Genomic DNA, 27,876 nt, shown 5'->3' with positions numbered 1-27,876 from the left:
ATAAAGACACACTTCACAACACTAGCTTGTGGATTTTTACTGAATAATATAGTAGTGGAAATTTCCAGAAAAGCGCTCTGTGTGAGTGTCATTCATAGAGAGTGGCAGATTGGATGCATGTGTGTGTGTGTGTGAACATGCCACCCTGCCTTCAAACGATACAGCCCCCCTGCAGAGATGTGTGTGTAGCTTCCTTCTGCCCTCTGCTTTCAACCCCTAGAGAGGGGTCTCTCTTTAAACGGCTTTTCACGACACAGACACACACACACAAAGGCACAAATACACACATTCAGAGACTTCGTAGCCGCTCTTTTAAAATGCCGTTTCATTTAATATTGTGATTTCCTCCCATTTCCACTGGAGTGATTTCAGATTTGAAATGTGAAGTAATTGGGGCAAGCAAATGTTGGGGAATGGGCATGTTAAAAGCATGTGCTTACACACACACACACAGATGGACACACACTCTTACTACTCTTCCTACATGGAGAGCTGCAGTTCTGATTTTTCAGTATTGACAAACCACAAGAAGAGAAGAAGGTGGTGGAAATGTTTAAAGGGCAACCTCTGTGAGAGTGTGTGTGTGTGTGAGCATGCCCTGTGTGTGGGCATCATGGTTGAGAACAATCCAATCAATTAACTACAGCATCTAAAAAGTGGAAATCCTTTAGCCGTCTATTGGTTCGTACATCAGCTGTTAAAAAGAGGCGAACATTGACGGTGATGGCTGTGGCATCACTGTCTGAATTGTACTTGCTATTGACATCTTCAATGGAGTGAAAATTGACCCTTACTCCTATTCATTGCGCTGTACAAAAGATATCAATAGTAACAGAAAGAACCGAGGCCGTGGGCCTGTTCTGTGGATGAGGAGATGAGGGGAGGAAAAGAAAATCAGATAGAAGGACAAGCGGGTGAGGAGAGGGAGGAGTGTGACCTGCGGAAATCAGTCGTCAGCTTGTTATTTCAAGCGTGAAGGACAAGGAAGAGAGGGCCATGCCACAAATATGAGGATAAGTGAATGTGAAAGAGGTGGAATGGTTTTTGGAAAGAAATAGGCAGTGGAGGAAGGAAGGAAGAAATGGCACTTTGGTGATGAGTGCTCTCCACTCTATTCTGCATGGCTGGTTGGCACAGGTCAATGACTTTTTGGTTGTGTTTGGTGCAGCGAGGTTCGGAGCCAAACTCGTCGTGAATAGACCGCTCAGAGAGAGTGACTCACACTGGGCTTTACAATAATGTTTTTCCAAGGAGCACATGTGTCCCTGCTCTGGCTCCAAGGACGGACTTTCTAATCCAGACTCTTGGCTTTGAAACTGGAAGACATTCAAGTAATTATCATCCAAGCTACAATAAGTTGATTATTATCTTCCAGTGGAAGGTTTGGTGGAAAGTTTGATCTCTTTGTCAAAGGAAAACTGAGTTTGATCCAAAGATGCTGTGCTAAATGAAAAGATGGGTGAAGCATGACCTCAGACCGATAATAGGATAAACTGTGCTACTAGGCATCACAGCTACCAATTTTCATTTTATCGCTTTGGTCAACTAAAAATGGTAAAAATGACCATGGCAGGGTTCTCAGGGCCTAACTTTTACAGTGATATAAAACAGAGAAAAGCAGCTAATCCCCACATTTGAGAAGCTGGAACCAGAGAGCGTTTGATTATATTTTTTGTCAGTTAATTTTGTGTCAGTCAGCTAAGTGATTTTAAAAGCTAATTGTTCAGAGTCTAAAAAGAGTTAGGTTGAAACTGTGATTCTAATTGTCACGAATTTTCATCACAGTGATTTTACTGCAGGCTACAAAATGAGCTCTGCAAATAAAAAGGTGAAACACAAGAAAATGGTTGAATTACCACACAAATGTTTACTGTTAATCACAAATGTATGTCTCCTTGTTATATGTTCCCTGTAGGTGAGTATAGGCTGTCCAGAGAAGATGGAGCCCATTACCAAGGTGTCCCACATCCCTGCTAGCCGCTGGGCTCTGTCCTGCAGCCTGTGCCGAGAACACACAGGAACCTGCATACAGGTACGTCACATACACACTTAGACCTGCATCTGCCTCACTTAAACAATCTTATTAAGTGACCCCTGTGTCTTAAAACTTAAGAAAACATGAGCCAGTTTCAAACTCAAGCTCTGTTATGAATTATGTTGCCCCACAGCTTTACCTGAACACAGGCTCTTGGTTAAGACCTGAGGATGAGCCTCCCACCTTTGTTTGTTAGCTTCTCATATTAACAGTTTAAATTGAACTGTCCAGATTTTAATACCGTCGCAAGTTTCCCTCTATGGATGAGGGATGTAATCATCACAGTGTTTGTTTCTCTGCCTTTCTGAATTTATGGAAAATTTCAAGAAAGCTTGTTAAGCATACTGTTGTCATGTTTCCAGCTCCGTAAGTGCTTGAGTTTTACTCTGACAGCTGCCGTCCACTATAAAGAGCGCGACAGATGCACAGTTCAGTTCATTCCTCCTCTGCCTTCTTTTTCCTCTTCTTCTTCATCTTCTTCTTCTTCTTCCTTATGCCATCTGTGTGCGTATTGTACATCATCTGGAGGTGGCATTAGAAGGAAAACAAGCTTGAAGTAAATTGGTGAAAGTTTTTAACTTTATTAACTTTTGGCATGGCATCAAAGTTCAAACCCACTCATCCTCACAAACAGATAGGTGGGATATACATTCTGAAATAAAGCCTTACGGGCACACCTACAAAAAAATATATATATAGTATAAACTAAGCACACACATACACACACACAAAATGTCTCCCAGCAACACACATCATCACAGTTCTTAGCCTCCTGCTGGGTGCGGGTGGATACGTTTCAACCCAGCACTTCTTTAACATGCTGCTGAGTATGCAAACAAAACCCCCGCTGACACTACGCTAACCCACTTTACAGCTATTAACCTGAACACCATTCAGCGTTAAGTTAAGTGCCCTCAAGGTGATCTTGATTCCTAAAGCCCTACATTCCATCTGTGTGTGTATACGTGCGGAATACACACATGTGCGCTTGATGTATATGAACGTGTGTACGTGCAAGTGTATCCACATACTTGTTTGCATAGCGGTGAGGGTGTTGTTGCCACAGGTTTGATGCTGTATATTAACAGTGAGTCCGTGAGCCAGAGTTATCCACGGGGCGAGAGTCTCCCTCTCCTCTTTCCATAGCTGGAGGCAGGCGGCTGTACAAACACACTCACTGCTCAGCTGCTGCCTCACACAGAAGGTGGATATGCAGCGCTGCATTTCACCACAATCAGCAGGAGTCTTGTGTGAGCCTTAATGGAGGGAAAAGCATGAAAAAAACAACTGTCTTGTTTAAGCACAGGAGAGTCTGTGGGAGAATAAAAACACATATTCAGTCTTGATTTTCAACCTTTTTTTCATACTGAAGTTGTGGGCTGTCGTTCAGGCCTCCAAAAGTTTTTGAGCATTCTGCGTTCAAACACTTTTGATAAAATCTCAAGCAGCCATCTCATTATAGATTGAATATAAATACACTGTTATCGTGGCCATTCTTATGCAAATTTAAAAATGTGCTTTACCTTATTATGACTCATTCCAATCTTGTAATAAGCAGTGACCTGCCGGTGGATCCGTTATTAGGCTACAAACTCACACTGTGCGGCCAAACATTTTTGTTTGAGATCAAAGATACTAAATATTCAGTGTTGAATTTTGGAGAACTGTGTGTAAACTGATTCAGAAGACATCTAGAACATTCACATTTGTGTGAATGGTTCAGCCATAAAACATAGATGGCTGCACTAGGCCTTGAATACTTACAAGATATTTGGAGTAATGAGCCTGTGTCCAGAGGCTGCTTTTAACCAACTTAAGACCACTGGTGCGCTCTTAAGTCTATTTTTATTTAAGTATTTTTAAGTACAAAGAAGTCTGTAAAAGAGATTGTGTTCTATCTTAGGTGTCTGAGTAGGCAGAAAGTTTCAGTTCTAGCAATTTGATAAATATAGATCCATTCCTCTCTCATGGAGCAAAAGTGAATATGATTAAAATAATATGATTGAGGTGATTAGTTTTTCCCACCGTGTACCTCATGCAAAGGGTTGAAGATTAGTGTGAAGTCAAACAAACACCCAGAAGTACTCATAGTCAGTGTGGGCACTGATAAAACATTACCAATGAATCCCTGCCAGAACAGAGCAGGTGCAGTCGAAAAGGCCAGATGAGTATTTTTCGCGATGACTCAGTTCATACCAAACAACGTATCTAACCGGTTCCATGCTGTTTTCAACCTTTCGCCGTTTGACACCAAATAAGTGTGAGCAGCTGCAGCGGACTCAATCTGACATTTGTGGAAGTTGGTAAAAAAAAAAAAAAAAAAGGGTCTAGAGTGTAGAACTTTGGCTGTAACTCCTCCTGTAACAAGATGATGTATCTATATTGGTGTCTCATGCAGGCCAGACATGATTATTGGATCATGCCTTCTGCTTCTCAAACACTTTATTTACTAAGTCATTTAGTGGATTGAGAACAGTTTTTTTCCCCCGATGAAATGTATTTTAAAATTCAATTGTCGAAAGCATCTAAAGGCTGAACATTAACATGAGATATGTGAATCATCAAGTTTTATCTATAAATGAAACTAATTAAACAATATTACAGGAGCCTAAACACCAGGAGAGCAGCCTAGTCACTGGAAAGAACTGGAACCAAAGCAGTTTTCTAATGTGCATGTGAGGAACGTGACCACATACACATCCCCCTGATAGTACGTATAGAAGTACTTGCAGCTGTCCATGTCTGCGTCCTGGAGTATGATCAGAGCTTTACTTCCAGCAGTATCCAGCTGTGGAAGACATAATTTTTGTCCAGATGTTGAGAGTTGTTGTGTAAAAAAATAAATAAATCATTCATTACAAAGATTTAAGAGCAACATCTTTTTCTAGGAACGGCATTGCCATCATCTAGTCTACAGTAGGGATCCATAACCCTTTTTTTTTTTTTTTTTTTTAAACACTGTGGACCACTTTTATATCACTGTTTTGTGAAGATTTGGGCCAGCAGGGGTGGGGAGCATACATCAGTGCTCACACTAGAACATAACAAGACAGGAGGTCTCCCGTTAGTCTGTTTGTGGTTTCACATGGGTTCATGTGCTTGTTCACAAATCGTGTAAGTTGTGGTTTAGGCGTGACATCTCTGTTTATCCTCCCAACACACAAATAACCCTCAATACCAAGTCAAAACAGCAGTACGAGCAAGTTAGAGAAAAGACAGTGGAGCGGAAGTCATAAAAACTAAAGTAAACGAAACTGTGCTTCCTTATTAAATAAATAAAAAAAGAAAAAGAATAAGGATAGACCTCTCAACAACACTCAAGTTGCGGCCTGACACGAATTTGGTTCTCTGCTGAAGGCTGAAAGGTGGTAATGATGGACTGGTTTGCCTCGCACTGATGACCTACTTTAGCTCAAAATCTCTGTATTGTTTTTGGGGGCGTGACGGGGAGTAATGAGGAAAAATGCACCACAGAGGTAATTTCCTCTAAAATGGGTTATAATAACCTTGAAAGTTATATAAATATTATTCCGTTTTTGTTTTGTTTTTTCACCACATCATATAAACCACATTAGGAAATGTCCCAAGGCTCGGTACCAGTCAGACACTTTTCATAACGACTGTTTCTTTAGGGGGAAGTACTTCCAATTAAAAGTTTTCACAGCAAGTTAACATGAATGAGGGTAAGAGCTAGATAAGCTTAAGGCCTACTTTTATTATTTTGTGTTAAAATAAGATAAAAGCCTCAGTTTTTCAATGTAAGGTTTGCCTCTCTCAAGCATTATTTGTAAGAGTTCAGTCGGCTTTACTTTTAACACAGGAGCAGTTACATGTGTTGCTTTTATAATTAATCTTTTGAAGTTGCAGAAAACAGCTGACCCAGGAAAGGGGAGAGGCAGAGATCGAGAGAGGCAGGGTTGGTTGTGAAAGAATTAGGCGTTGTCCGTCAGGTTTTTGTCACGGTGCTATAGACAACGCAGCAAACCCTCCTACTAAATGCTAAACTCCTTTGAAAAGTACAAGTACACCAGTCTATACACACACACTTCTATAAATGGGCATGCACTTGCGCACAGTGACAACAACACATAGCCACAAGGGTTCACACACACAAAATCACACCATGCCTGGGGGGGCTCAGTGGGAGGCTGCCTCTTAGTATGACCTGTAATGGATAGTACTGAGGCACACACGCGCGCTCGCGCACACACACACACATCCCGAGTTACCGAAATGTCAGCAGAAATGGGGGAACCGTGTTTGTTGTGACTTGGCTTGTCTTTCTGCTTTGCTGCACTCGTATTGGAGCCTTGATAACACAAGAAATGGACCGAAAATGACACTTATAACACATGGTTGTGACAAAGTGTCAGTGAGAAATTGAAGAAAAACTTGTGTGTGTGTATGTTTGCACGCATGTGTGTTTCACAGAGAGAGACAGGAAGAGTTAAGTGGCTCCAACATAATAACAAAAACTTACTTTTTTCTTTTTAATGAACCCAGAGACAGAATTAACACTAAAATGTGATTTCCTTTTCCATGTGCTACATCTCTCATTTCTCTCCTTACATCCCTCCATGTTTCCTTCTCATCCATCATCCCTTCTCTTTCCTATACACCTTCCTTTTTTTTGCATCCTCAAGCTTACCATCTTGGACCTCTTTTCCTTTCTCATATTCCCTCTCTTATTTTGTCTCTGTTGTTAACTGTATTTCCTCTCCGTCTTCCCCCTCTAGTGCTCCATGCCCTCCTGCATTGTGGCCTTCCATGTGACGTGCGCCTTCGACCATGGCCTGGAGATGAAGACCATCCTGGCTGAGAACGACGAGGTGCGCTTCAAGTCTTTCTGCCTGGAGCACAGCTGCACTGCCAGCAACAGCAGTGCAACCAGCAACAACACCTCCAGTTCAACCAGCGTCAGTAACGGTAACAGTAACCACACCGCCGTTTCCACTACCAACGGAACACACAGCGCAGCCAGACCTGACCGGCTCTCTGCCGGTGTCGGTTCTGAGCTCCGGCCGGACCAGCAGCACCAACCGAACGGCAGCAGTGACCCGGAGCAGAGGTCAGTATCGTACCCGGTCTCTGTGTCAGCATCAGAGCGAGCCGAGCGGGACCAGCTGGAGAGAGAGAAAGTGAGCCAAAGGAAACAGAAGCTCCAGGAGCTGGAGGACGAGTTTTACCGACTGGTGGACCCAAGAGAGGTGGCAGAAAACTTGGGGATGCCCATCTCCCAGGTATGTTGTGCCATATAACTGAGACACTATGATTTTTCACATGAAATGAGAAGACATGATACTATACACTAGTCATTCACTGTAATAGGTACACCTTCAGGTGTACTATAAATAACTTACTCCTCCAGACAGTCACTCAGGTATAAATAAAGTATAAGTAGAAAGCTTGCACACACAGTGTCGAGAGGTTGAGGGGGTGAAAAAAGCTTGTTGATGAGAGAGGTCAGAATAGCAACACTTGTTCGTTCTAACTGGCAACAAGTATGTTGTTCAGTACAGCAAAAACATCCAGCAGGATGGGCACGTCAGAACGCACAGTTTAACATGACTTCATTTGCCTGCGCAGTGTTTTTCTGATCTTTACTTTAGTAATTTCGACAGCACAGTTCATCATATTTTAGCTGGGATAAAGAGTTTGGCTTCCGTAATTGATTAAATCTATACAGATGTGGTATTGATGAGCTGGATTTAGAGTGCTGGCTCTAGTGTATCAAGTAAAGTTCTCCCTGTTCACAGGTAAACTGTCTGATGAGTAACAGGGATTTGTTCATAACATGCTGTTTATAACATGCTGCCAACTGGTTTCTGCTTTTGTCTCTACCGACATGGTTTCTGCTGCAGGCAAGAGCATTATTTTTACTATAAAGGGAGAAAAACCTGTTAGCATGCTTAATGGAATCATTACTGATATTTCTGTACTTTTTATTTAATAAAACATGCACAACATTATAATCCGCACTGGATTAAGGGATTTCACACAAGATAATACAATGATGATGCTGTGATTACACATTTTGTTTTTGTTAACTGGGAAAATTTTGGTGTTTTTTTTCCCCTCAAGGTGGACTTTCTGTATCAATTCTGGAAGATGAAGAGGAAGGCCAACTTTAATCGGCCTCTGGTGACCTTAAAGAGGGACGAGGTGGACAACCTGGCCCAGCAGGAGCAGGACGTCCTCTACAGACGCCTCAAACTCTTCACACACCTCCGACAAGACCTGGAGAGGGTGAGTAAGAGACTCGTGTGTGTGTGTGTGTGTGTGTGTGTGTGTGTGTGTGTGTGTGTGTGTGTGTGTGTGTGTGTGTGTGTGCGCAATATTCGAACTGGAAGTAATTTTTTCATTGTGTGTACGTCTGTGTGTGTGTGTGTCTGTGCGTGCATATGCTCATGCTGGCATATACATGCTCAGTGCTTGATCCAGCAAGTAAAGCTGATGTTCAAGGGGTAATTTACATTTTTCAGAATGTTAATTAAAAAGATCATTGACAGTATCATTTAAATTTGATTTTTGTTTTCATGAATATTAATGTCAAATGAATGAATAGCCCGAAGGATGAAGGCATAATGAAATGGCTGGGTGATATAATGAGTGATTGAATGATAGCCCAGTGTTGAAAATTAAAGTGAAAATCTTCTCACCACACAGAATTCATTTGTATTTTCGTCTGATCTGTATTCACTGTGCAAGTTTATTCACTATATGTAAAAGCCAGTTGACACAGGTCCTCGAGGAATTTTCTCAGACCTGTTTTCTTGATGAAATCGTGAGCAGTGTTTTGGTTCTTGTGCCTCTTACTTTGGGACAGACAGACCTCAAATTCAGTCTCAGGCGACCCAGAGCACAGAAGCAGAATATGTATGCCTTTTGAGATGTGAATTGTGTGGAAGGTGGAGTAGATCAACGAGATGTAGTTGCGATTGAATTTTCCCTTTTTTCTGAGAGACTCAGGGTATGTTTGTCAGGGTACTCCGGAGCCCCCTGCTGAGCACCAATGTGTTGGAGTTCCTCTGAAAAAAAAGATGGTAATGTGCAATTGCATGTCATGGAGAGGAAGGCTTTGATTTGGAGTCTGTGGATGTGTCCCAGAGAGGGTGCTGCCAAGGGACTTCACAGTTCTGTTGAGGGACTTCAACCCGGGGGTTCTTGGAAGAAACAGCTCGAATGATCTAAACCTAAGTGGTGTTTTAATAATGAGCTTCTGTTCTAGTCGTGGGCTGCCTGTAACAACTACCATGTTCAAGCATGCTGTCTTTCCTCAGAATCATACATTACAGGTCATAGTGAAAGGTTGCCTCCCACTGAGTCCCTCCAGGCGTGGTGTGAATTTGTGTGTGTGAGCAAGGTGTCAGAACACTGTGGGCCAAAGAGCGAAGATCAAGTACGTAGTTGTATCCTCAGATCTTAAGCTGTATGTCTTGGACACTTGGATGAAAAGATCAGCGGGGCTGTCAGCCGGTCAGCACCTTTTGATGAATTGGTTCAGGTGGCGGTAAATCTATATGTGCAGTTACAGTGAAGTGCTGAGACGCCTGTCTGCGAAGTCTTCAACTCCCACCTTCAAAAAAAAAGTGGGAGTTGAAATCCAAGTGTGTTGAAAGCCTCCATTGTGAACATCTGCTCAGACCTGTTTCCAGAGTTGTGGTCACTTCTGCCTGATGCAGTGGCAACCCTAGAACCTGTTGGTGGACATCATTGGCAAAAGAAGCTTTCAAGCTAAAGAAGGGGGACTTTCTAGCTTGGTTAGCCCAGAAAGCCCTGGAGACAACAGACAAGTGTTGGCAGGCCAGATGGAGAGCAGCTTTTGTGGTTGTGGAAAGAAAAGTTCAGGCAGGCCATGGACAAGACATAGACCTGGGAGAAGGAACACATTGAGGAACTCTTAAAATTCTTAAAAACAACCCCCAAAAAGCTTTGATGCAAATTGCAGTTTAGAGCTGTGATCAGAGAGAAAACTTTGATTGTCATCTTAATCACCAACATCGGGTATTTAATAACTAACTATTCACTCAGTGTCTCAGTCTAAACCTGAACTGTTGTAGCACAGTTTTGAGGTCAGTCAGAACAGTGATGTATTCCCCCACTGCCTTCAGTATCATAGCTCGCACTTTGGCAGCTGAATGCTAACCACTATGTAAATTTCCTTGCTCGGTTTCTCGGATTGGTTCTGCCCATGCCCATAACCTCACTCCAGGCTCATGTTCGCAGTGCTCTGATAGTTGATTGGCATTCACTGCAGCAGTGCTCTTAAAACCTCTTTCTGACCCTGCAATCTACACTACAGAATCTAAATGACAGCCCACAGCCAAAACATCTACTGCACCCTGAGTTTAGGGGGATACAGTTAACTCGGATTTGCCAAGGACAGGCAGCTAGACTGCTGCGTTGCTTCTTATGTTTGGACAAATGTTTTATATCATTACCACAATCTAAAAAAGCATGGTATCCTACAGTATTAACTTACTCTTTCATACTAAATCTACCAAAGAGAATCAGTGTTGAAAAAGTTTCTGCCACAGACCCTCTTAACAACCAGTTTAAATGTGTTTTCTTTCAGCAAGCTGTAAGATAAACTAAATAATCTGGTTCCCTAAATACTTTTTTCCGCCTTTTCCTTGGCATGTGATTTGATACAGTGCAGTTAGCTTGCCTTGGGTTGGTTCAGCTTGGTTGATTTAATTTGGCTCACAGTAGGACAACCTTTCGGCAATTAGGTGGTTGTATATCAACCAAATGAGCAACTATCCTGTAACAAACTAAAAGGAAAAAAAGTACAAACACAGGAAATAATTGAAGGACATATTTTAATTGCTCATTGGTTTTCCCATTTAGCCTCAGCTGGTAAGACTAATTGAGTGGACTTAAGGATTTCTGATTAGACCATGGATCAGTGTGCTTTGCCCAGCTTCCCACAGGGTTAATTTGGCTTTTAGGTAACAATTTCTCACCTCTTAAGTTGAAATGATGGAGCAAAATAAATAAATATATAAATAAATTGCCGCGAATCAGGTAGTCACTCCTCAACTGGAGGATTTTAATTGTTTATAAGTGTCTGATCCAATTCATAATCTCAAGTGAAAGTTCAGTGTCATCGATTTGTATTTTTTTTTTTTTTTTTTTTTTTTGTCCTCGTTATGTACATCACTTTGTCTGAGGGCAGACAAAATAACCGAAAGAACTAACTACATACTGTGGATGCACATTAGGTTGTGAGTTACTTTCAATATATAGTATTTTCAGTCATGGAAACATTACTCTACAGAGGTGTTTGTTTCCTATAGACCTGTGTAACTGTAGCCGTACCACAGTGGTCTCCAGTGGCCAGGATTTATTGATTGTTACAGGCCTTTGCTAACCTTCTGACCAGTCAGTGTATCTGTGGACTCCATAACTCTTCTCCCTGTAGACCGCCCATTATTGATGTGTGTGTTATAGATGTGGACCATACCACTTCAAGTCTCTAAGGTTTACTTGGTTTATCTCATCAATAAATGGTGAAACTATTGAAGACACAGGACAGAGGAAAATGAGAGAGTGAACACTTATTTTGTGTTGTTTTGCCAACATGTAAAGCGCCATAAAATCAGCTGTTATTAGGAGCTAAAGGACAACAGAAGTTTCCAGAGGACGCTAAAAACTGATAAACAGTGGTAATTTGTAAAAGACTAACATTAGCGATCTATCCCAGTGCCCACATTTGCGGTCTTGAGCACTTAAATGTGTGTTTATATGCCTCCAGGTAGAAGGCAATTGTGTCTAACATCTGAAAAATGCCAACACACAGTGCACTTGAAGCACCCTTGATGTATGCACTGGATTATGCTCATCCAAACACCACACAATTAATCAGAACCTCCGCAGATGGTTATTACTTAATATAGAAAATCCTTTCTTCTTAATGAGGCTGATAATAATATTGCAAATCTAACATTGTCATCATGAATATTAACTGTCAGATGTTCAATTGTTTTGAGATGTACAGTATATTCCTCCCCTATTTTTTTCTTAGATAGAAACTATTAAATATATGTCTCTCCTGTGTGTGGTGTTCCTACGTGCGTGCAGAACACGGTGTGTAATTATGTTATCCATCCTCCCAGCCAGTGAATGTGCACTTGTTTTTCACTACCATCTGATTATTACTGCAAATTTGTATGGTTGATCCTACATATCCTACACATATTAAAACCAACAAAGCATCTGACCTTGATGGAGTCACATGTTTACATGGGAGATGGGATAGCTTCATGAGCTCAGGCAGTTCTGGGTCACACTTGCGGTCGTAGCAGTGTCTGGGCACTGTTTGCATTTAGAAGAAGAAATACATTGCACAAACAGGCACTTGACTACTTGTAAATACCTAAAGTATGTTGGTACTGCATCAGGTGCATAGTGAATATCAATCATATCTCCTGGAAACTTTGGCTGTGTTATGTACAATTTGTAGAGTTTCTGTTTTTAGATTTCTGTTTGCTGCAAACGTGTAGTCAGTTTTTTGTCATTCAATATGCATATATTTTTTTTAAAGCTTTTCTAAATGCTGAAAAAAGTGGTGAAGATGTTTTGAAAGGTCCTCTTTCACTTATGTTGTCTATTTGCATGTTTTTTTTCTGCAGCTGTAGTGCACTTAGCTCTCTCAGTAACTATACACAAAATACCATAAATACTACCAGCTGAAATCTCTCTCTCCAACATGGAGGAGTTGTGCATCTCATAATTGTGTTGAGGCATCTTCAGAGCAGCACATATTAGCCAGAATGCGGTGCTACAGTTCCTGATCAAAACATTTGTTACTGAGTGAGACTGTGTTATCAGTGGGTGACGACACGTTCACCACATTCAGAGGCAGTTTGAACTGAAGGGATGACAACAAGTTGTTGAATCTCGGGCTGCTGTGAATCGAGCTGCATTTCTCTTTAACTCCCCTCGAAGGTCTGACAGAGAAAGGAAGATTGATTATGTTTGCTGCTGGCAGGTCTCCCGTGAGGAGGATTGATCATCAATTGGTCACGTATTGGCTGAGAGATTGTTGACAGCTCACCATTACTGATGCTAGTGGCTGTCAATATGCAAGCTCTCTTTCTCTTCATCCGTCTCCTTCACTTTCCTTCCCCCTGCGCTCCCCCTCTTTCACGTTTCCTTTTCTGTCTCCTGATCTCTGCTTCTCTTTCTCACGCACGTAACAGATTTACCACCTGTAAGAAACAGAGAGCCTTATCGTTGATTGCTGACCCATATCTTTTAACCCATATTCCTATATTTGTGATCCATTCAACGTAGTGAGCAAATGCTCTGCCCGTTTTTTTTTTTTTGTTTTTTTTTCCTCTACAGGTTCAAGCGTGAGGTCTTTTCTGTGGAGATGCATGTGTGTTGCATGTATGGCATTGTGTTTGTGTCTGGGCGAGTGTGTGTATCTGTGCACGAGAGAGTATTCCAATCATCTCTGATTTGCTGGCAAATTGAAAAATCCCCTCCATCCTTCCATCCCGTCATCCCAAGACCCCAACCCAATCAGACCCCACAACCAAACCCTCCAGCCTGCTGCTTTTATGAATAAATGTGTGTGTGTGTGTGTGTGTGTGTGTGCATGTTGGTGGTGGTGGAAGATTCCAGGGGCTAATGTTGGGGTGGATTATCCCCCTCCTCTTCCTCTTTGAAGTGCTGCCCAATGGAACGAATTGCACCGTGCTGTCCCTAATGCACTGGTGAGCTTTCTCCATTTCTGTACTCCTCTCCTGAGTGCCGCCCCAAGCCCCCCACCCCCACCCACCCACATCACTCATCCAATCATAATGCAACATGTAGAAACAATGTGTGGCACGGTGATTGGATAATGAAAGTTAGCTGCTAAATATTGCTTCTATTTTTTTTTTGGCTTATGTGCTGTTTTTTTAATCAGGCTAAAGGTGGAGTGGAGGTGTGTGTATGAGTGTGTGTAATGACAGCACGATCACAGCGATAGTGCTGGACCGAGTCAGAGGCTACCGGTGTTGAGAAGGTTGTCAGTGCAAATCCCGGCACCAGGCGAGAAAGTCAACCACAGGAGTGCTTTTTAACAAACACCTGCAACCACACGTGTTGTGAACCGTGAACCTCACACTGAGGCTGATCTACCTTGTTCTGGTGAAAAATAGTATTATTATTATTATTATTAGCCATATAAATGACAGCCTGCTGGTCTATGGGCCTGTCTCAGGGCAGGATGGTGAACAGGGGGTGTTCAGGGTGTGTGGAGTCTTTCGTAGTGTAGGCTCATTTGTGGAGACGGCTCACGCAGATGTCACTCAAGTTTGCGAGTGGGAAGCCAACAGTCCACTGAGCCGTTTGACTACCCACTGCAGATCTTTGCTCTCAGCCGCGGTGTAACTGGAGTATTGGACTGTACAGCAGTGAGTCAGGATGAGTAGAAGCTTAGCAGCAGTTTTTGGGGGACTCTGTTGCAACTTAGGGTCCACAGAAAAAAAGAGACAATGTTGGGCCTTCTTGAGCAGGTGTGAGGTATTCAGGCTCCAGGTTAGTTCCTCAGATATGTCTTGTGTTGTCGTGTTGTCTGTGGATTTGATTAAAGCGTTGGAGCTGTTGGTAGGAGTGAAGTCGTGAGTGAAGAGGGAGTAGAGAAGTGGACTGAGGACGCAACCTTGGGGGTTGCCGGTGTTTAGGATCATGATGGAGGAGGTGTGATTTTACTGAATATAATATTCTATCTTGTGTTTTATTTTTGTTTTCCTAGGCTTTGGATGTTTGAGATGAGGTGATAAAGCAAAGGGCTAGGGTTTCAGCCGGAGAAGTTTTCAGAGGTTGAGGCGAGCAGGGTGAAAATAAGTTGATCCCAGAGAAGAGGAGGAGTGCAGGGTGGAGGCTCAGGCTCTGCAAGCACAGAGGGAGAGGAGTGGGACTGGACTAGAGGATTAGGGACAGGGCTAAAGAATGAAGAAGAGGTGCTGAAGCCCAGGGAGGAGGTGGCTGGGTCAGGGGAAAATGCCAAGGCTCGGCATGGGACAGGAGACAGAGTAGAGCTGGGGCTGACGGAGGGAAAGCAGGTGTGAAAGAATCCCTTTTCCTTACTCATTTCCTCTTGTATGTTTTCACATCTATAACTACTTGAGTCGAACAATTGCAGTTAGTCTTTTCCCTCCTCTTAGTACATCGGTACTCTGGCCAAGGCTGGCAAAGTGTCAAATGGCACAGTGTTGTTCTGTGCCCTGCCCTCTGCTCTCGCTCACTCTCTCACGGTAAAGACTTGGCAGCACACTCAGCCCAGCAGGTCAGCAGTCCCACACCCAGGAGGCCCTCAGAGCAGAGCAGGACAGTTCACTTAACAAAATAGTCCACTTAAGGAAAAAAGTATGTTTTATATAACATGTTTTATGTGTATCTTTTTTCACTGCTGAGCATTCACAAGCAAGGAGCATAAGAAGGAGGGTGAGTGGAGAGAAGCGGTATATGATGAGAAGTAGAGGGACTTATGGAAAACAGAGCTGGGAAAAAAGGAAAAGTGTGAGAAAGGATGGATTTGTAGGGAAGTTTTGGGGCAGTCATGCTGTAGAGTATCAAACCTGGACAGAGGTTAGCAGTGGCAACACCTTGAGCCTTTAGCTGCAGGTTTGGAATCAGCAGGTTGGTTGAGGACTGATATCTGCCAGGTAAACTCTGCTGGTACACTCTGTGCTGAGGCAAAGGGGTGGGGGGAGCCCATCAGCTAGTTTTCTTTGGCTACAAGTTGCAGTTTCACAGTTTGTTTTCTTTCCACTAACCCCCCTCGGTGCTCCATTCTGTTTGAAAAGAGCGGGGAGGAAGTTTCAAAGAAAAGTAAAGAGCGAGGGGGAAATATATGTATACACAACCTTGTAACCAGAAGTTTGCCGGCTTGGATTTACAGTGTCGTGAAAGTCTGCGCACAGAAAGGATAAGGAGAAGAACTTTCTGCATCAGAAGACGCTAAAGACAAGAAAGTTACTTGGCAGATGGGAGTTTCATGTATCTGTGTCATCTCAGACTGCCAACATCTATGGATTTCCTACATTTTTTGTGGTCTGTGTTGAGTCACATCCACAATTCATAAATGCCAAGATCCACATAACCCACCAAAGAAATCCTTCCAACTTCTCTGATTCCTTTTATTTTATTATTTTTTAACAGAAGATTGTTGTTGGAAGGAACCACAAAAAGCCATTTGACTCTTCTCCTGACTTCAGTTTCTTTTTCTTAAGTCATCTCTGTTTTACACAATTATCCAAAGAACACATTATTTAGTAAGTAATTTGTCAGTTTTTATGGCTCTGACCCTTGTTCAGTTTACTTCTGGTTACATCTGATTTTCATTTACCCTGTGAAGTTCCAACTTTCAGCCTTTTTTTTTTGCGTCGTAATTGGATTAAACTGCTTGTTGCTTGTAAAATGTAGAAATCAGTGGACAAAATGCTGCAAGATTCTGCTCATGACAAAAGTCGAGACAAAGCTGTTTAAGTTTTGGAAAAATCATACAAAGATAATATCACAAAATATTTTTTTAAAAGTAAATTGAATAAAAATATCAATATGCTAGATTTCAATACATTTTCAATACAAATATAGATATTACATCTTTAGTACTGTAAATGCAGAAAAGGCCTCAGACATCACAGGGTTAATCTGATGTCAAGAGATGTTGGAAAAGAGCCTCATCTACTGTAAAATGCAGCCGTGCATTTCAGTTGAGACTGTTTGCGTGTTTGTTTATATTGTATAAATGTACTGCATCACTTTTCCTTCTGTCTGCAGCTCGTCCTCAAAACCATTTCTCTTTTTCTAGTTAGCACAAGCAGTCCATTTGAAGAAAAGAGAACAGACTGCAAAGAGAGAGATGGGGGGATAGAGATGCACGTGGTGAGGGATAGAGCATTTGACTCTCCTTTTTCAGGTCATTTCTTCTCACTACATTAATCTGATTGTTTTAGATGTAGCGTGGTTCAGCCTTTTGACATCCTTCCTGCGCGCTACCCCACCCTCTCAACCCTGTACATGCATCATACACACACCCAAGTACTCATCTGGCATGAAACCATCTCAAGTGTTACACAATGTTGGGTAGGGTCAGGCAGAGGACAGAGACATGGAAAGAGCGACATACCGTCTCTAGTGCTCTGCCTGCTGCTTGATGACAAGATCCCCTTTTCTCTTTCCACACACACGCACACAGGGTAAATGCACTGCATTTGTATAGTGCTTTTCTAGTCTTATTGACCACTCACACATTTCTGTATCGATATACACACACAAACTCATTTGTCGCCTACATGCATACTGACAGAGGCATGCATCACTTACATATGCACACTCTTTTACACCTACACACTTATACACACATAGCTGCGGGGGCAGAGGGGGGGTCTAGCTGCGGGCCAGACGGGCCAAGTCATGCAGCAGACAGACCCACCCTGTTGGATCAGCATCAACCTGGCTCCCCACACACAGCTCTGCTCCAAACCTAATACTGGCTCACTACACACAATCCCTTCTTCTTAGGCTGCTGTCTGTTTCCAAGATGTTTCAAGGTACCAAGAAAGATCCAAGACAAGGGCCTTTTCTGTCCACCAGCAACATTTACTGTTATATTTCAACACTTAACAGCCACTATAAGTGTTTTACCAGCCACCAAGGCCTTATTTCTAGATTTAAGAAAGACCTGGAAATCATGATTGGCTTGCTTCCAAAGTGACCAGTAGAGTAACGTAGACTCCTGAGGGAAGCAGTCTGGTTCTTGCTGCAGTTTTACGAGCTCTCTGCTACCAGGATTTTGGCCTATGTTTGTGCGTGCTGATGGATTCTCCAGAGAGACTTCCCAGGCATCAAAAAACTTTCAGTTGATGGGATTAGGATGTATAGTTTTTGAGGAATGATCAAACACAACACATCACTTGCTTTGTCTGATCTCATTTGGTTGAGACCAGCTGTGAACTAACTGTACTAATCCGGAGGGATTTATCAGCATGTTTAATATTGTGAGGTTCATTTCACATTGTAAATCAGACAAATTAAGGTTAACAACAGCGGGACTGCTTTGTGTTTTTGAAATACATGATATCAGGTGGGGAGGTGTTTCTACAACTGTGGCTTTGTTTGCTTGCGAGTATCTCATCAGGTGAAAGCTTCCCCACCCACTAAAGTCAGGAAATACTGTTGAGACCTTTTACCTTGTTTAGATATTGATTGATAAACTACACCCTCATGGGATAAAATGCAGTTGAAACAACTTTAAAAGCCGTTTCCTATCTTTTGAGTTTATGTCGAAGGATTGTTTTGATATTGTAAACCTGGTCATTGAGGCATAAATGTTGAAACTTTGCCACACAGCTCTGGGTAATATATCACTGCTGTAAAAGTTTTTTTACAACCATACATTGAAGATATATTGGATTTTTAATGAAACATTCCCACCCATTATGCAGCCACATGCACATTTAATTTAAGAAAGAAATGTTAAACTACATTCAGTTTTTAGTTTAAGCCAACTTCAGCCCCAGCTTAAATGTATCTTTTTGCAGTTGTGAGATGAACTCCTACACTGCTCTTACTGCCACATTATTGTTTTGAAATTACATAAGATGATTAAAGCTAAGTATGGCTTTTAAGGCACATTAATATACTGTATAGGGTCAGAGTGAAGAAAGTTTAGAAGAATAAAATAGAACAACTTGGAACTGAAACTTAATATAATGTACTGATACGTAATCATTTTTACATTCATTTGTTAGAAAGTGATTCACTGGCAGAACACTATGAAAGACTGAACACATGCCAGATAGAAAGAGAAAAGTAGTTAGATCATAACTGAAACAATTAAAAGATAATTATTATTTAAGCTAGACCAAATTAATGAAGAAGACTGAAGTAGATTGAAGCACCAACTCTGAAAAGGGAAACATCACAGGCAATGACATACAAACGTTTAGTCTGCACTTTCATAGCTTGGGCCAAGGCACAGAATTTAACATTACATAGCTAAAGATGTAGAAGCTTGTAAATATAACCAGGAGTTCGTCTTTAAAAGGTTAAAACATAGTAAGCTGAATCTTCCAATCAATTCTAGAATCAACTGTAAATGCGAAAATACTACCACGCTCCCTTCTTTGATCTGCTCAGGAATCTGACTGCATCATTATGTATGAGCTGCAGTCGAGAACAGGCTTTACACCTTCAGGTAGCCTCCAGCTCCATTCACTATGCTAGAAACCGCCTGTTGAGATCCACTGCTGTTTAAAATGCTACATGCTAAGCTTGACTGTGTAACACAGCCCTAAGGCTTCAAAGCTCACTGAGAGCTGCTCCTTTGGCTCTAGCCTTTGCTAATGCTCTGCCACAAGGTCACCGAGCTGCCTCACAGACCAAAAGGAGAGATCAGAAATGCTTAATTGATGCAAAAGTCAATGAAAGTATGTGTGTGTTGGCTATACAGGGGGGAGCACCAGATCTGCAACTTAGAGATTCACTAAACTTACTGACATATTGAGTTCTAACAAAACATGGCAGGAAGGTTCACTGAAAAACATTTTGAAAGTCAGTGACAAAGAAACAGCTTTGTCCTGCTAAAAACAGAAATCTGCAAGGATGACTTCCAGTACTATGCGGTGTAACAGTACAAAGCCTTTTGTGGCTCCAGAGAGAGTTTGATAAGTTGCGTCAAGTGATGTTGCCTGAGTCGGTGTCAGTTGTGTCTGAAAACTACAAGTTTGAAAATGATTTGTGGATGTGGAGCTAGAAAGAAATGATCTTACCAGACCTCTGTAACCCGCTCCTCATCTCTGCTTGAGGCTCCACTGGGTGCTACCAGCATAACACACCCTATTCTCAGAATCACCGAATTGTAGGCGGTTGAGTTGCATTGTGGGTAAAGTAGACCCACGTAAAGTTTTTGACAAGGAGGAAGAATGTCTGCAGTATTTCTGGCTCTCATGCGCTGACTTTGATACTTTTTGCTTGTGAGTCCGATGGTGTTATTGGACTGCAGTGTTACATCAGTGGAGTACTCTTTTGAGGTGTTGAATGATTTGTCGAACAGTAAGTGCTGACTCCTGGTGACTTGAAGACTTGAAGCCAAATCTTCTGACAGTATGGCCACTTAAGGGAGTCCACAGGGATCCCTCTGGTTGTCCCTGTTGATTTAACAGTGTCCATCCTGGTCTTAAGTCAGGGAAAAGCAGTCTCATCTTCCACTCCTTGTACCTGCTGGCCTCAGCGTCCTCCCCCTGCACTGTCCTCTACTTTATCCTCTGCTCTGTGTAGGACCACTGATCTTTCATGTAAGTGGTGGTTAAGGTGAAAATTTAAGCTACTGGTGTCTGTGAGTGGGTTTCCTGTATACTGTGGTTTTTATGCTTATGCTTATTTACACAGAGTGTGTAGTTTGGGTAATTACCCAGAATGACCTATGCACGGTCCCTCCACCTGCTCTCCCAATGGTTAGTTTGATCACAAAGTACATGATGCACAATCGAGGCTTCTCATTGGTGAAAGCAAGAAGTACTTGATAAACCACAGTGGGGACTTTGAGACAACTTTCGATTTATTTTGTGAGTAATTGTTATGTTTGTGTTGCCTTACTGTAACTTACAGCATACAACATGATTTTTTTTTTCTGCAATGGAACAGCCAGGTCCACTGTCATATTTTTTCCATTAGACTCTGATGCCCTCCCCTTATTTACATAGTGCTATAATACACATCATGTAATGGTACAGGAGCAACATGAAACTTTTTCTTCAACTCTTGGGAAACAAAGCATCTGCTGACTGACTCCGTCTTCTTTTCTACTTTTATTTTTAGAGTCAGAGTGATATTTTCCCTGACATTTTCCGCCTGGCTGCTGCAACCCAGTGGCCTGTCTTTTCCAGTAAGAGTGAAAGGCCAGGCCATGCAGCCTTTTATCCCAGCTAAGTGGCATGGTAGGCCAGCTTCAGCTGAGCACCTCAATGGCAGCCGTTTAGACTGCTCGATAGTAACAACAATGAGACTCCTGAGTGACTTCGACTCTCTACCCACCTCCTATCACTTTGCCTCTACATCACTTTTTTTGTTAACATCTTGTGTGTGTGTGTGACTTTTCCTCTGCCCACCTTCTTCACTTTTCCACATACATCCACCAATACAGAACTTTTAATTTTTTCCTCCCTTCATTTCCCCTTCCCTTTTTCTTTTGATCATGTTTACAGCCTCGTTTTCTTCTCCTTTATCAGCTTCTCTCATTTCATCTTCATCTTTTTTCTTTCCATTTGTAAACTAGCTTCAGTATTTTGATCCTGCCTTCGTTTAACCCTTTCTCCTTTTTCTTCTTTCTCCTTCATCTATCTGTTTCTCTCTCTATCACCTCATCCTCTCTCCCTCTTTTTCTCTGTGGATATCCTCACCATCCCACTGCCCCTCTGATATGAGTTCTGTTGGATGAAATAAATATGAGGCGGGAGAGGTATAAATATTTATGGCTGCTTCGGCTGTATAATTCTGCACGGCAGTGTGTTAGTGTGTTGTTGCACTGTGTGTGTGCACGTGTGTGCATGCATATATACATGTAAAGGGTGTGTGTGTGCGTGAGGTATATGTTTTCAGAACCTCGGCCAGTGCAGGTGCCAAGGCTGCTGCTGGGATAAATAATTCACTGGAAGTCAAACCTTAAATGCACATCATTTTGATAAGACAATAGGAGCAGCATGGCAGCACTAACACAAACACACACATATACCACCTGGCACTGAGCATATGTGCCCTCACACATGTAGAAATAAATGCATGCAAGTGCACATCCCTCTGCGTGCACGTCTGACACCCATATCATGTCATACAGTAATCATGCTTGAAAGAACACACACGCACACTTGTGTAAACATGTATATTCATGAAATTAAATGCACACATCGGCACACTTTGATAAGCTTACACGCAACCTTAATGCACAAACGCAGATAACACACACGCCCAGGCACGCACAGGCCTAGTAATACATTCATATACTGAACACACATAAATGATGCACGCACTCCAGTTACTAAAAAAGTACACTGTATTATGTATATTGCTGCTGTGCTCATCCGCGCGTCCATACTTTTACAATTCAAGTCTATTTCTGGTTGTGTGCTCGCATGAATGTGTGGACCTTTGCGCGCTGGCAAGTGTTTGCTCATGTCAGCCATCTCCGCTCTGTCTCTCCCAATACACTCGCACACTCCTACGGGCTCACTATCTGCGTTACACACAGATAGGGCCGCGTCAATAAGTAATGAGAGCGATATGAGGGCCCCCCAGTTGACCCAGGACTTTAATATTTTACGGCAGGGTCTCTCAGACGGTACCAGCCGACACACTGCTGCAGCTCAACCGTAAAAACTCACTTCACAGAACTCAACGGCAAGCGCCGCCCTCTAAGGTCCAATCTAATAACATCCTCTGAGAGCTTGTCAGTGCAGTCAACTCAAGTAGCGCTTTGTAGAACCTTTTTTTTTTTTAAATCCTATATATGTAAGATTAAAAGCTACTGTACAAGATTTTTGTGCAAGTTTAAGCCTGGAGCCTTTGTGGAAATAGAACTTGTGTTTGAGCTTTTAGTTCTAATTTGACAGGAGTGTGAAACTGTGAACAAAACTGATGCTTTTTGTACCATAATTTGAATTTTGCAGCAATCAAGAATCAGGATATCTCTCTCCTGGTAAAATGGTTCATCTTTCGGCGACTTCTATTTGGTTTATTTTCTTTTTTTTAAATAACAGTGTAATAACAGTGTAACTGTTACTAAGGTAACTAAGTTACCTGATCTATCAACATGCCTGTCAATCACGTTCAGACTTGTGTATGTCACAACTCTGTTTTGGCCGATGCCCAAGTAACAAGGATTTTCTGTATGTTACATATAGTACCTTTAGAAGTAGCATCAATGCTTTTTTGCAGGAACACCCTGCTTCACTCTCAGAATTACAACATTTACAACTGGGAGACGGATCAGTACAACCACGGTCTAATATGTTGGCCAGTGAGCAGTTTCACTGGAGAAGGTTCAAGTGCTTTGCTCAAGGGCACATCATCAGTGGCAGTAAACGAAGGGGCAAACATTTCACGTACCTCCCCAGATTTATTGGTCAGAGATTTTACGTGCAACATTTCAGTCACAAGCCCAAGTTTTACCGCTTGAAAAGGCAGGCAGAGAGGTCAGCAGTGATATTACCTGCTGAATATCAGTGAAATGTGAAAAATATCTTAATCATTAGTTCAACAAACAGTTTCAGAACAGAAGGAACACAAGGACAGAATAAAATAACTGCTTCCTGTCAGTAAACTGACAGGAAGCCAGCAGTTACTTGGCTGATAATAACAAGAGAAGCCAATAAGTTCCTCACAGCAACCAAACATCTTGTCCCCACTTGACCTGGGGCATTAGATATGTTGCTGTAAACAACTGGAAGGATGAATATTTATTAACTGATTGCATGCACTGTCAAGGCCACAGTCGAAATAAAACAAGTTTCAGTAAAAGGCGACTGTGCTATCATTCTTGATCTTTCACAGTGGCAATATTTAATGCATAAATATAACATGATTTACTAGGACAAGAGATAGTTTTGAAGTACACAACCCTTCATGCTGAAATCCAAATGTGTTGTTAACCACACAGACAGCAGAGAAACAGAAGGGAAATTTTTGCAGAAGTTTCGGTGATGCCGCATAGAATAGACCCGCTCAGCAGGCGGCCGGTGAGGTTTAGTTTTGATTATATTGGTTTACAGTCAGACAAAGCAGGATGTATACTGGAGCAGAGGAATCCAGAGGTTTTTGTCTCAAAAAATTACCTGACAGACACATTGATTTATAGAAGCTTTACTGCTGTTTTACACCTGATATGTGTTTATTGTGTGTATTTTTTGGTCTTTTACATGATACACAAAGGAAGCACTGATTGTGGATACAAAGATTGTAGTGAAAGCAGAATTTCCAGTAAGGAAAGGCGAGGAATGGGATTTATTAGATTTAGACATAGAATCTGTTTCCATTTGGCTATATTATTCTATTTTTAAGTAAAACTCAATAATAGTCTAATACTTGATTTGTTTCAGCCATGGGATTAACCACTTTAGATCTTATAACAAAAGGCAGACTGTTTTTTTTTCTCTACACATCAAAACCAAGAAGCTATAAACACATTTTTCCTCCATGACAGACACAAATTTGTTTGCCATTACAGTTGAAGTGCGTACAGTGTCCAGTTTAAATATTAATTATTATATAATTATTAAATACCTAAATTACACTGGCGACATAGTTCAGTGATGTTATCATGGCTTCCTCAGGCACATTTTAGTGGTTTTGTGAGCAGTTTTATGGTCTGTTATGTAAACAGTCTCTTGACCAAGCATCAGTGGGAGACAGGTGTGTATTTGCTGGAATATTATGTACTTTACAACTGAAAAAAACAAGCATTTATAAAATGGTTTACAGTATTTATCTTGAAAGCAGCTTCTCCGAGTGTGATTGCAGTTAGCTGATGGTGACAGATGATAATCATACAGTGCGCAACAGACCAGATTTTTAGTTTCACTGTTTTTCTTTCAGTCAGTACAGAAGCATAAAGTAAGGCATATGTGGTTTCCAGTGGCCTAGTTCTGCATGTTTGCATGTTTTTCAGTGCATTTGTGACCTCATTTATGTTTTTTAATGCAGATGAAATGCTCCGACATGACATTTCCACCTTGCAGACAGTCTGATGGGGGTCTCTCGTGACTTAGCAGTAACTGAAGTGAAACCTGTTACTAAGGGAAAAAAAACATCTCGAACAAACTTAAATCTGGTTGTCGCTGTTGTAACTTAGATACGTGCGTAAACAGAAGTGTGTGACGTGCTTGTATGTTCACAATTATGTTTCAAGTCATTAACAGTGATGTGGGGTCCGAAGTTTTGGGTTCTTGTTTGTGCTAGACTGGATCTATTCACTGTATAATGAAAAAGGCACATTTAAAGTAGCTGATGACTCTTTCCATACTCTGGTATTGAGAAATATTCATGTTTGATAGGGTTCGATGTGTCAATGAAGTATTACTTAATGGCCTAGTAAGTATTTAGAATATTTACATGCATTGTAAATATTGGTGTTTACAAATCACTTTCACAACGATTCTATATGTTAGTATTTTAGTTTAAAACATTCAAAAATAACTACAACTATCAATAGAATATGAAGTTTTCAGTTTTGACATTATGTTGAAGATTTCTCTGTGTTGTCTTTGACATGGACACTTAAATCTTTTCTGATCCTTTTCACTTTCTGTTTGTCAACAGCAGTTTCTCTGCATAGCAACAACAAGGTTACCACAAGGTACAACTTAAAGATGACAGTGGATGTATAGTCCTCTTTTTTTGTAGTTTGAACTTTAGCAAATGTAGAGATTACACTTCATGTTTGTTAACTGTGTCAAAAGACTTTTAATCGTGTGCAGCGATGGGATGCTGAAACAAGTTAAAAAAAAAAAAAAATCTAACATTGACGAGTATTTTAAAACAATCACCTGCTTAAGTTGCTTTTATGGTCACAGCAGACCAAAGTAGCTGCCAGCATATCCACCCTGGCCAGCCCGAGCTGCTCTCTTTCAGCGGGGAAGCTTGTCCTCAGTCTGTAAATCCAGAATACAATAAATTGAAACTAATTGGAAGATTACAGTCAGCTGGGTCCACCCTGTTAGCGCCCAAAATCCATCACTTCTCTAACTGAGTTTCATCATAAAGCTCTAAACACAATTTTACCCATGCTCCCACATGCTATAATTTTGTCCCAGCCAGCCTCTCAAGCCATTATGGAATAAAGTTTCCCCGCTGAGCACCCTGTAGCATCTGCAAACACATTCCTCAGACCTCAGCTTACCCCTGGCTGGCCGGGCAATAAAACATAGCCAATTAGGCTTTACTCCTTGCTGTGTGAAGCCTTTCTCCTGCTGCTGAGTGTGATTTGAGTCTGAATAACTTCCTTCCTGACTTCCCCTCCTGAGAAGAGGTGGATGGAGAGGAACCTCTCTACACTGGTCTGCCAAATAGTGTGAAACTATCTCTTGAGGTAGTGCTAGCACATCTGTTCGTTAGAGCGGTCTGATATTACCTCTTGTTGGAATTTCACCATCCTCTAGTCTTCATTTCTGTACAGTGCAGGAGAGACTGTATAAGTTTGTGCTGAATCAGAACTTGTCTGAAAACATGATGCAGACACAGGGCTTTATTTAAAGTCAGTCCACTGTCCTGAACTTGCAACAGCCACCCACCTTGTATTTAGATTGTTTTCAAGTAAATTTTATATAGAGAATAGAGAATAGAGTTTTATTTGCCATTTGCACAGATACACTGCAGTACATGTGCATAGGAATTCTTGTGCATCCCTCCCCAGAGTCAAGCTTAAGGTTTAAATAATACAGTAAAATAAGAAATAAAATAAAACAACCAAGAAATAAATAATACAAAAGAGGAGCAAGATAGTGCACTTAGAATACTGGAAGATTCTTAAGAAAATTAAGAATATTAGGTGCCTAATATAGGCACACTGTCACTTCCTGTATGTGATGTTTCACATGGTGATCTTAACAGGCATATTGCACATGGTGATATTGCAATTTTTTTTGAATATTTTTGAATTGTTTCACATGGTGAATATTGCTCACATTTTGCCTTTGTATTGTGCGGTTCAATGTTTGATAGGTTTAGCAAAATCCAGGCAAATACTGTGAGGATATTTTATTAATTTTCAGCTCTAATAGTAGTATTTCAGGAAAGTTTGCTGAATATTATGTTAGTACTGTTTGCTGTGATATTTTTGGCCACAATAATCATAGCGTGAAAACGTGAGACTGTCACATCCTGAATGGTTTGAACTTTTTAGTTGCAACTACCAGTGCAGCAGGGATCATTCTTGTGTGTGGGAGCATAACACAAAACATCTTAACTATAATTGACACATGCACACACTATTTTATTTCTTGTACAAAGTGAAACATTTTGTAGTTCTCAAAGTTTAGATCTCATTCCTCCTGAACTTTCTTGATTCCCATTCCAAAGCAGCTGATGCTGCTTTTCCTGTCTCTCTTAAATAAAACATCTGTTTTTTTTCATTAATCTATCAAAATTGAATATTCATTGTACAGCATCTTGTATACCACAGATGATAAACTACGACATTTAAATGTGAGTTTGTAGGTAAACCATGAGAGTAATGTGGACATAAAATATACAATATAATAATGATAACGACATATGCACAGTATTAATAGTATTGTCAGTTAACATGAAGAAGAAGAAGAAATAGTGTCGTTAGAAAAGTAGTAATAGTCTGGAATTAATCGATTTTGTTCCATTTTTTGTAGATGAGATGCAATAAAGAAAAGACCTCAGTACCAATGTTGAGTGTGTTTAGAAATATGATAAAGCATGAACCAATGAACCACAAGCATCTGGCCAATTAATGTACTGAAGATGACACCCACCCTGAGTCGAGGCATCAGTTAGCACCGACTGAGTCAACTATGAAAATCCTGACTCGGGGACAGACTGAATTTGTTTATGGCGAATGCAGATAAATATTATTTAGTATGACATGTAGTAATTGTGGGCAAAGTGCTGCAGGTCACCAATAGAAGACAATGTTCATGTTGTACAATACTGGGGATCCCTTAAGGAACTGTGGCATGAAGGATTAGAAATTTCCGGAAGCTCAGACCAGTCTCTTCTTTAATCCTTTCAGGGCTTATGAATGCTGCATACAAGGCAGCCGATCCATGCTGTCTGGATACATTGTCAAGTGAGATTTTGGAGACAATTTAATCCCTCCCCAA

At 41.3% G+C, this 27,876-nt stretch overlaps 1 protein-coding gene across 2 annotated transcripts in view; it reads left to right on the top strand.

Moving 5' to 3' along the window:
- jade2 (jade family PHD finger 2) overlaps window positions 1-27,876 on the top strand; it is a 162,390-nt gene that overhangs the window by 91,710 nt on the left and 42,804 nt on the right. For both annotated transcript variants that reach the window (XM_041052405.1, XM_041052404.1), the window contains exons 8-10: window positions 1,916-2,032; window positions 6,772-7,275; window positions 8,117-8,281. In XM_041052405.1, the coding sequence (XP_040908339.1) occupies window positions 1,916-2,032; window positions 6,772-7,275; window positions 8,117-8,281 (786 nt within the window). The remainder of the gene's footprint in view (window positions 1-1,915; window positions 2,033-6,771; window positions 7,276-8,116; window positions 8,282-27,876) is intronic.

The sequence above is a fragment of the Toxotes jaculatrix genome, chromosome 12, assembly GCF_017976425.1.
Source record: "Toxotes jaculatrix isolate fToxJac2 chromosome 12, fToxJac2.pri, whole genome shotgun sequence".
NCBI classification, from domain to species: Eukaryota; Metazoa; Chordata; class Actinopteri; family Toxotidae; genus Toxotes; species Toxotes jaculatrix.
This window is presented reverse-complemented; position numbering and strand designations above follow the sequence as displayed.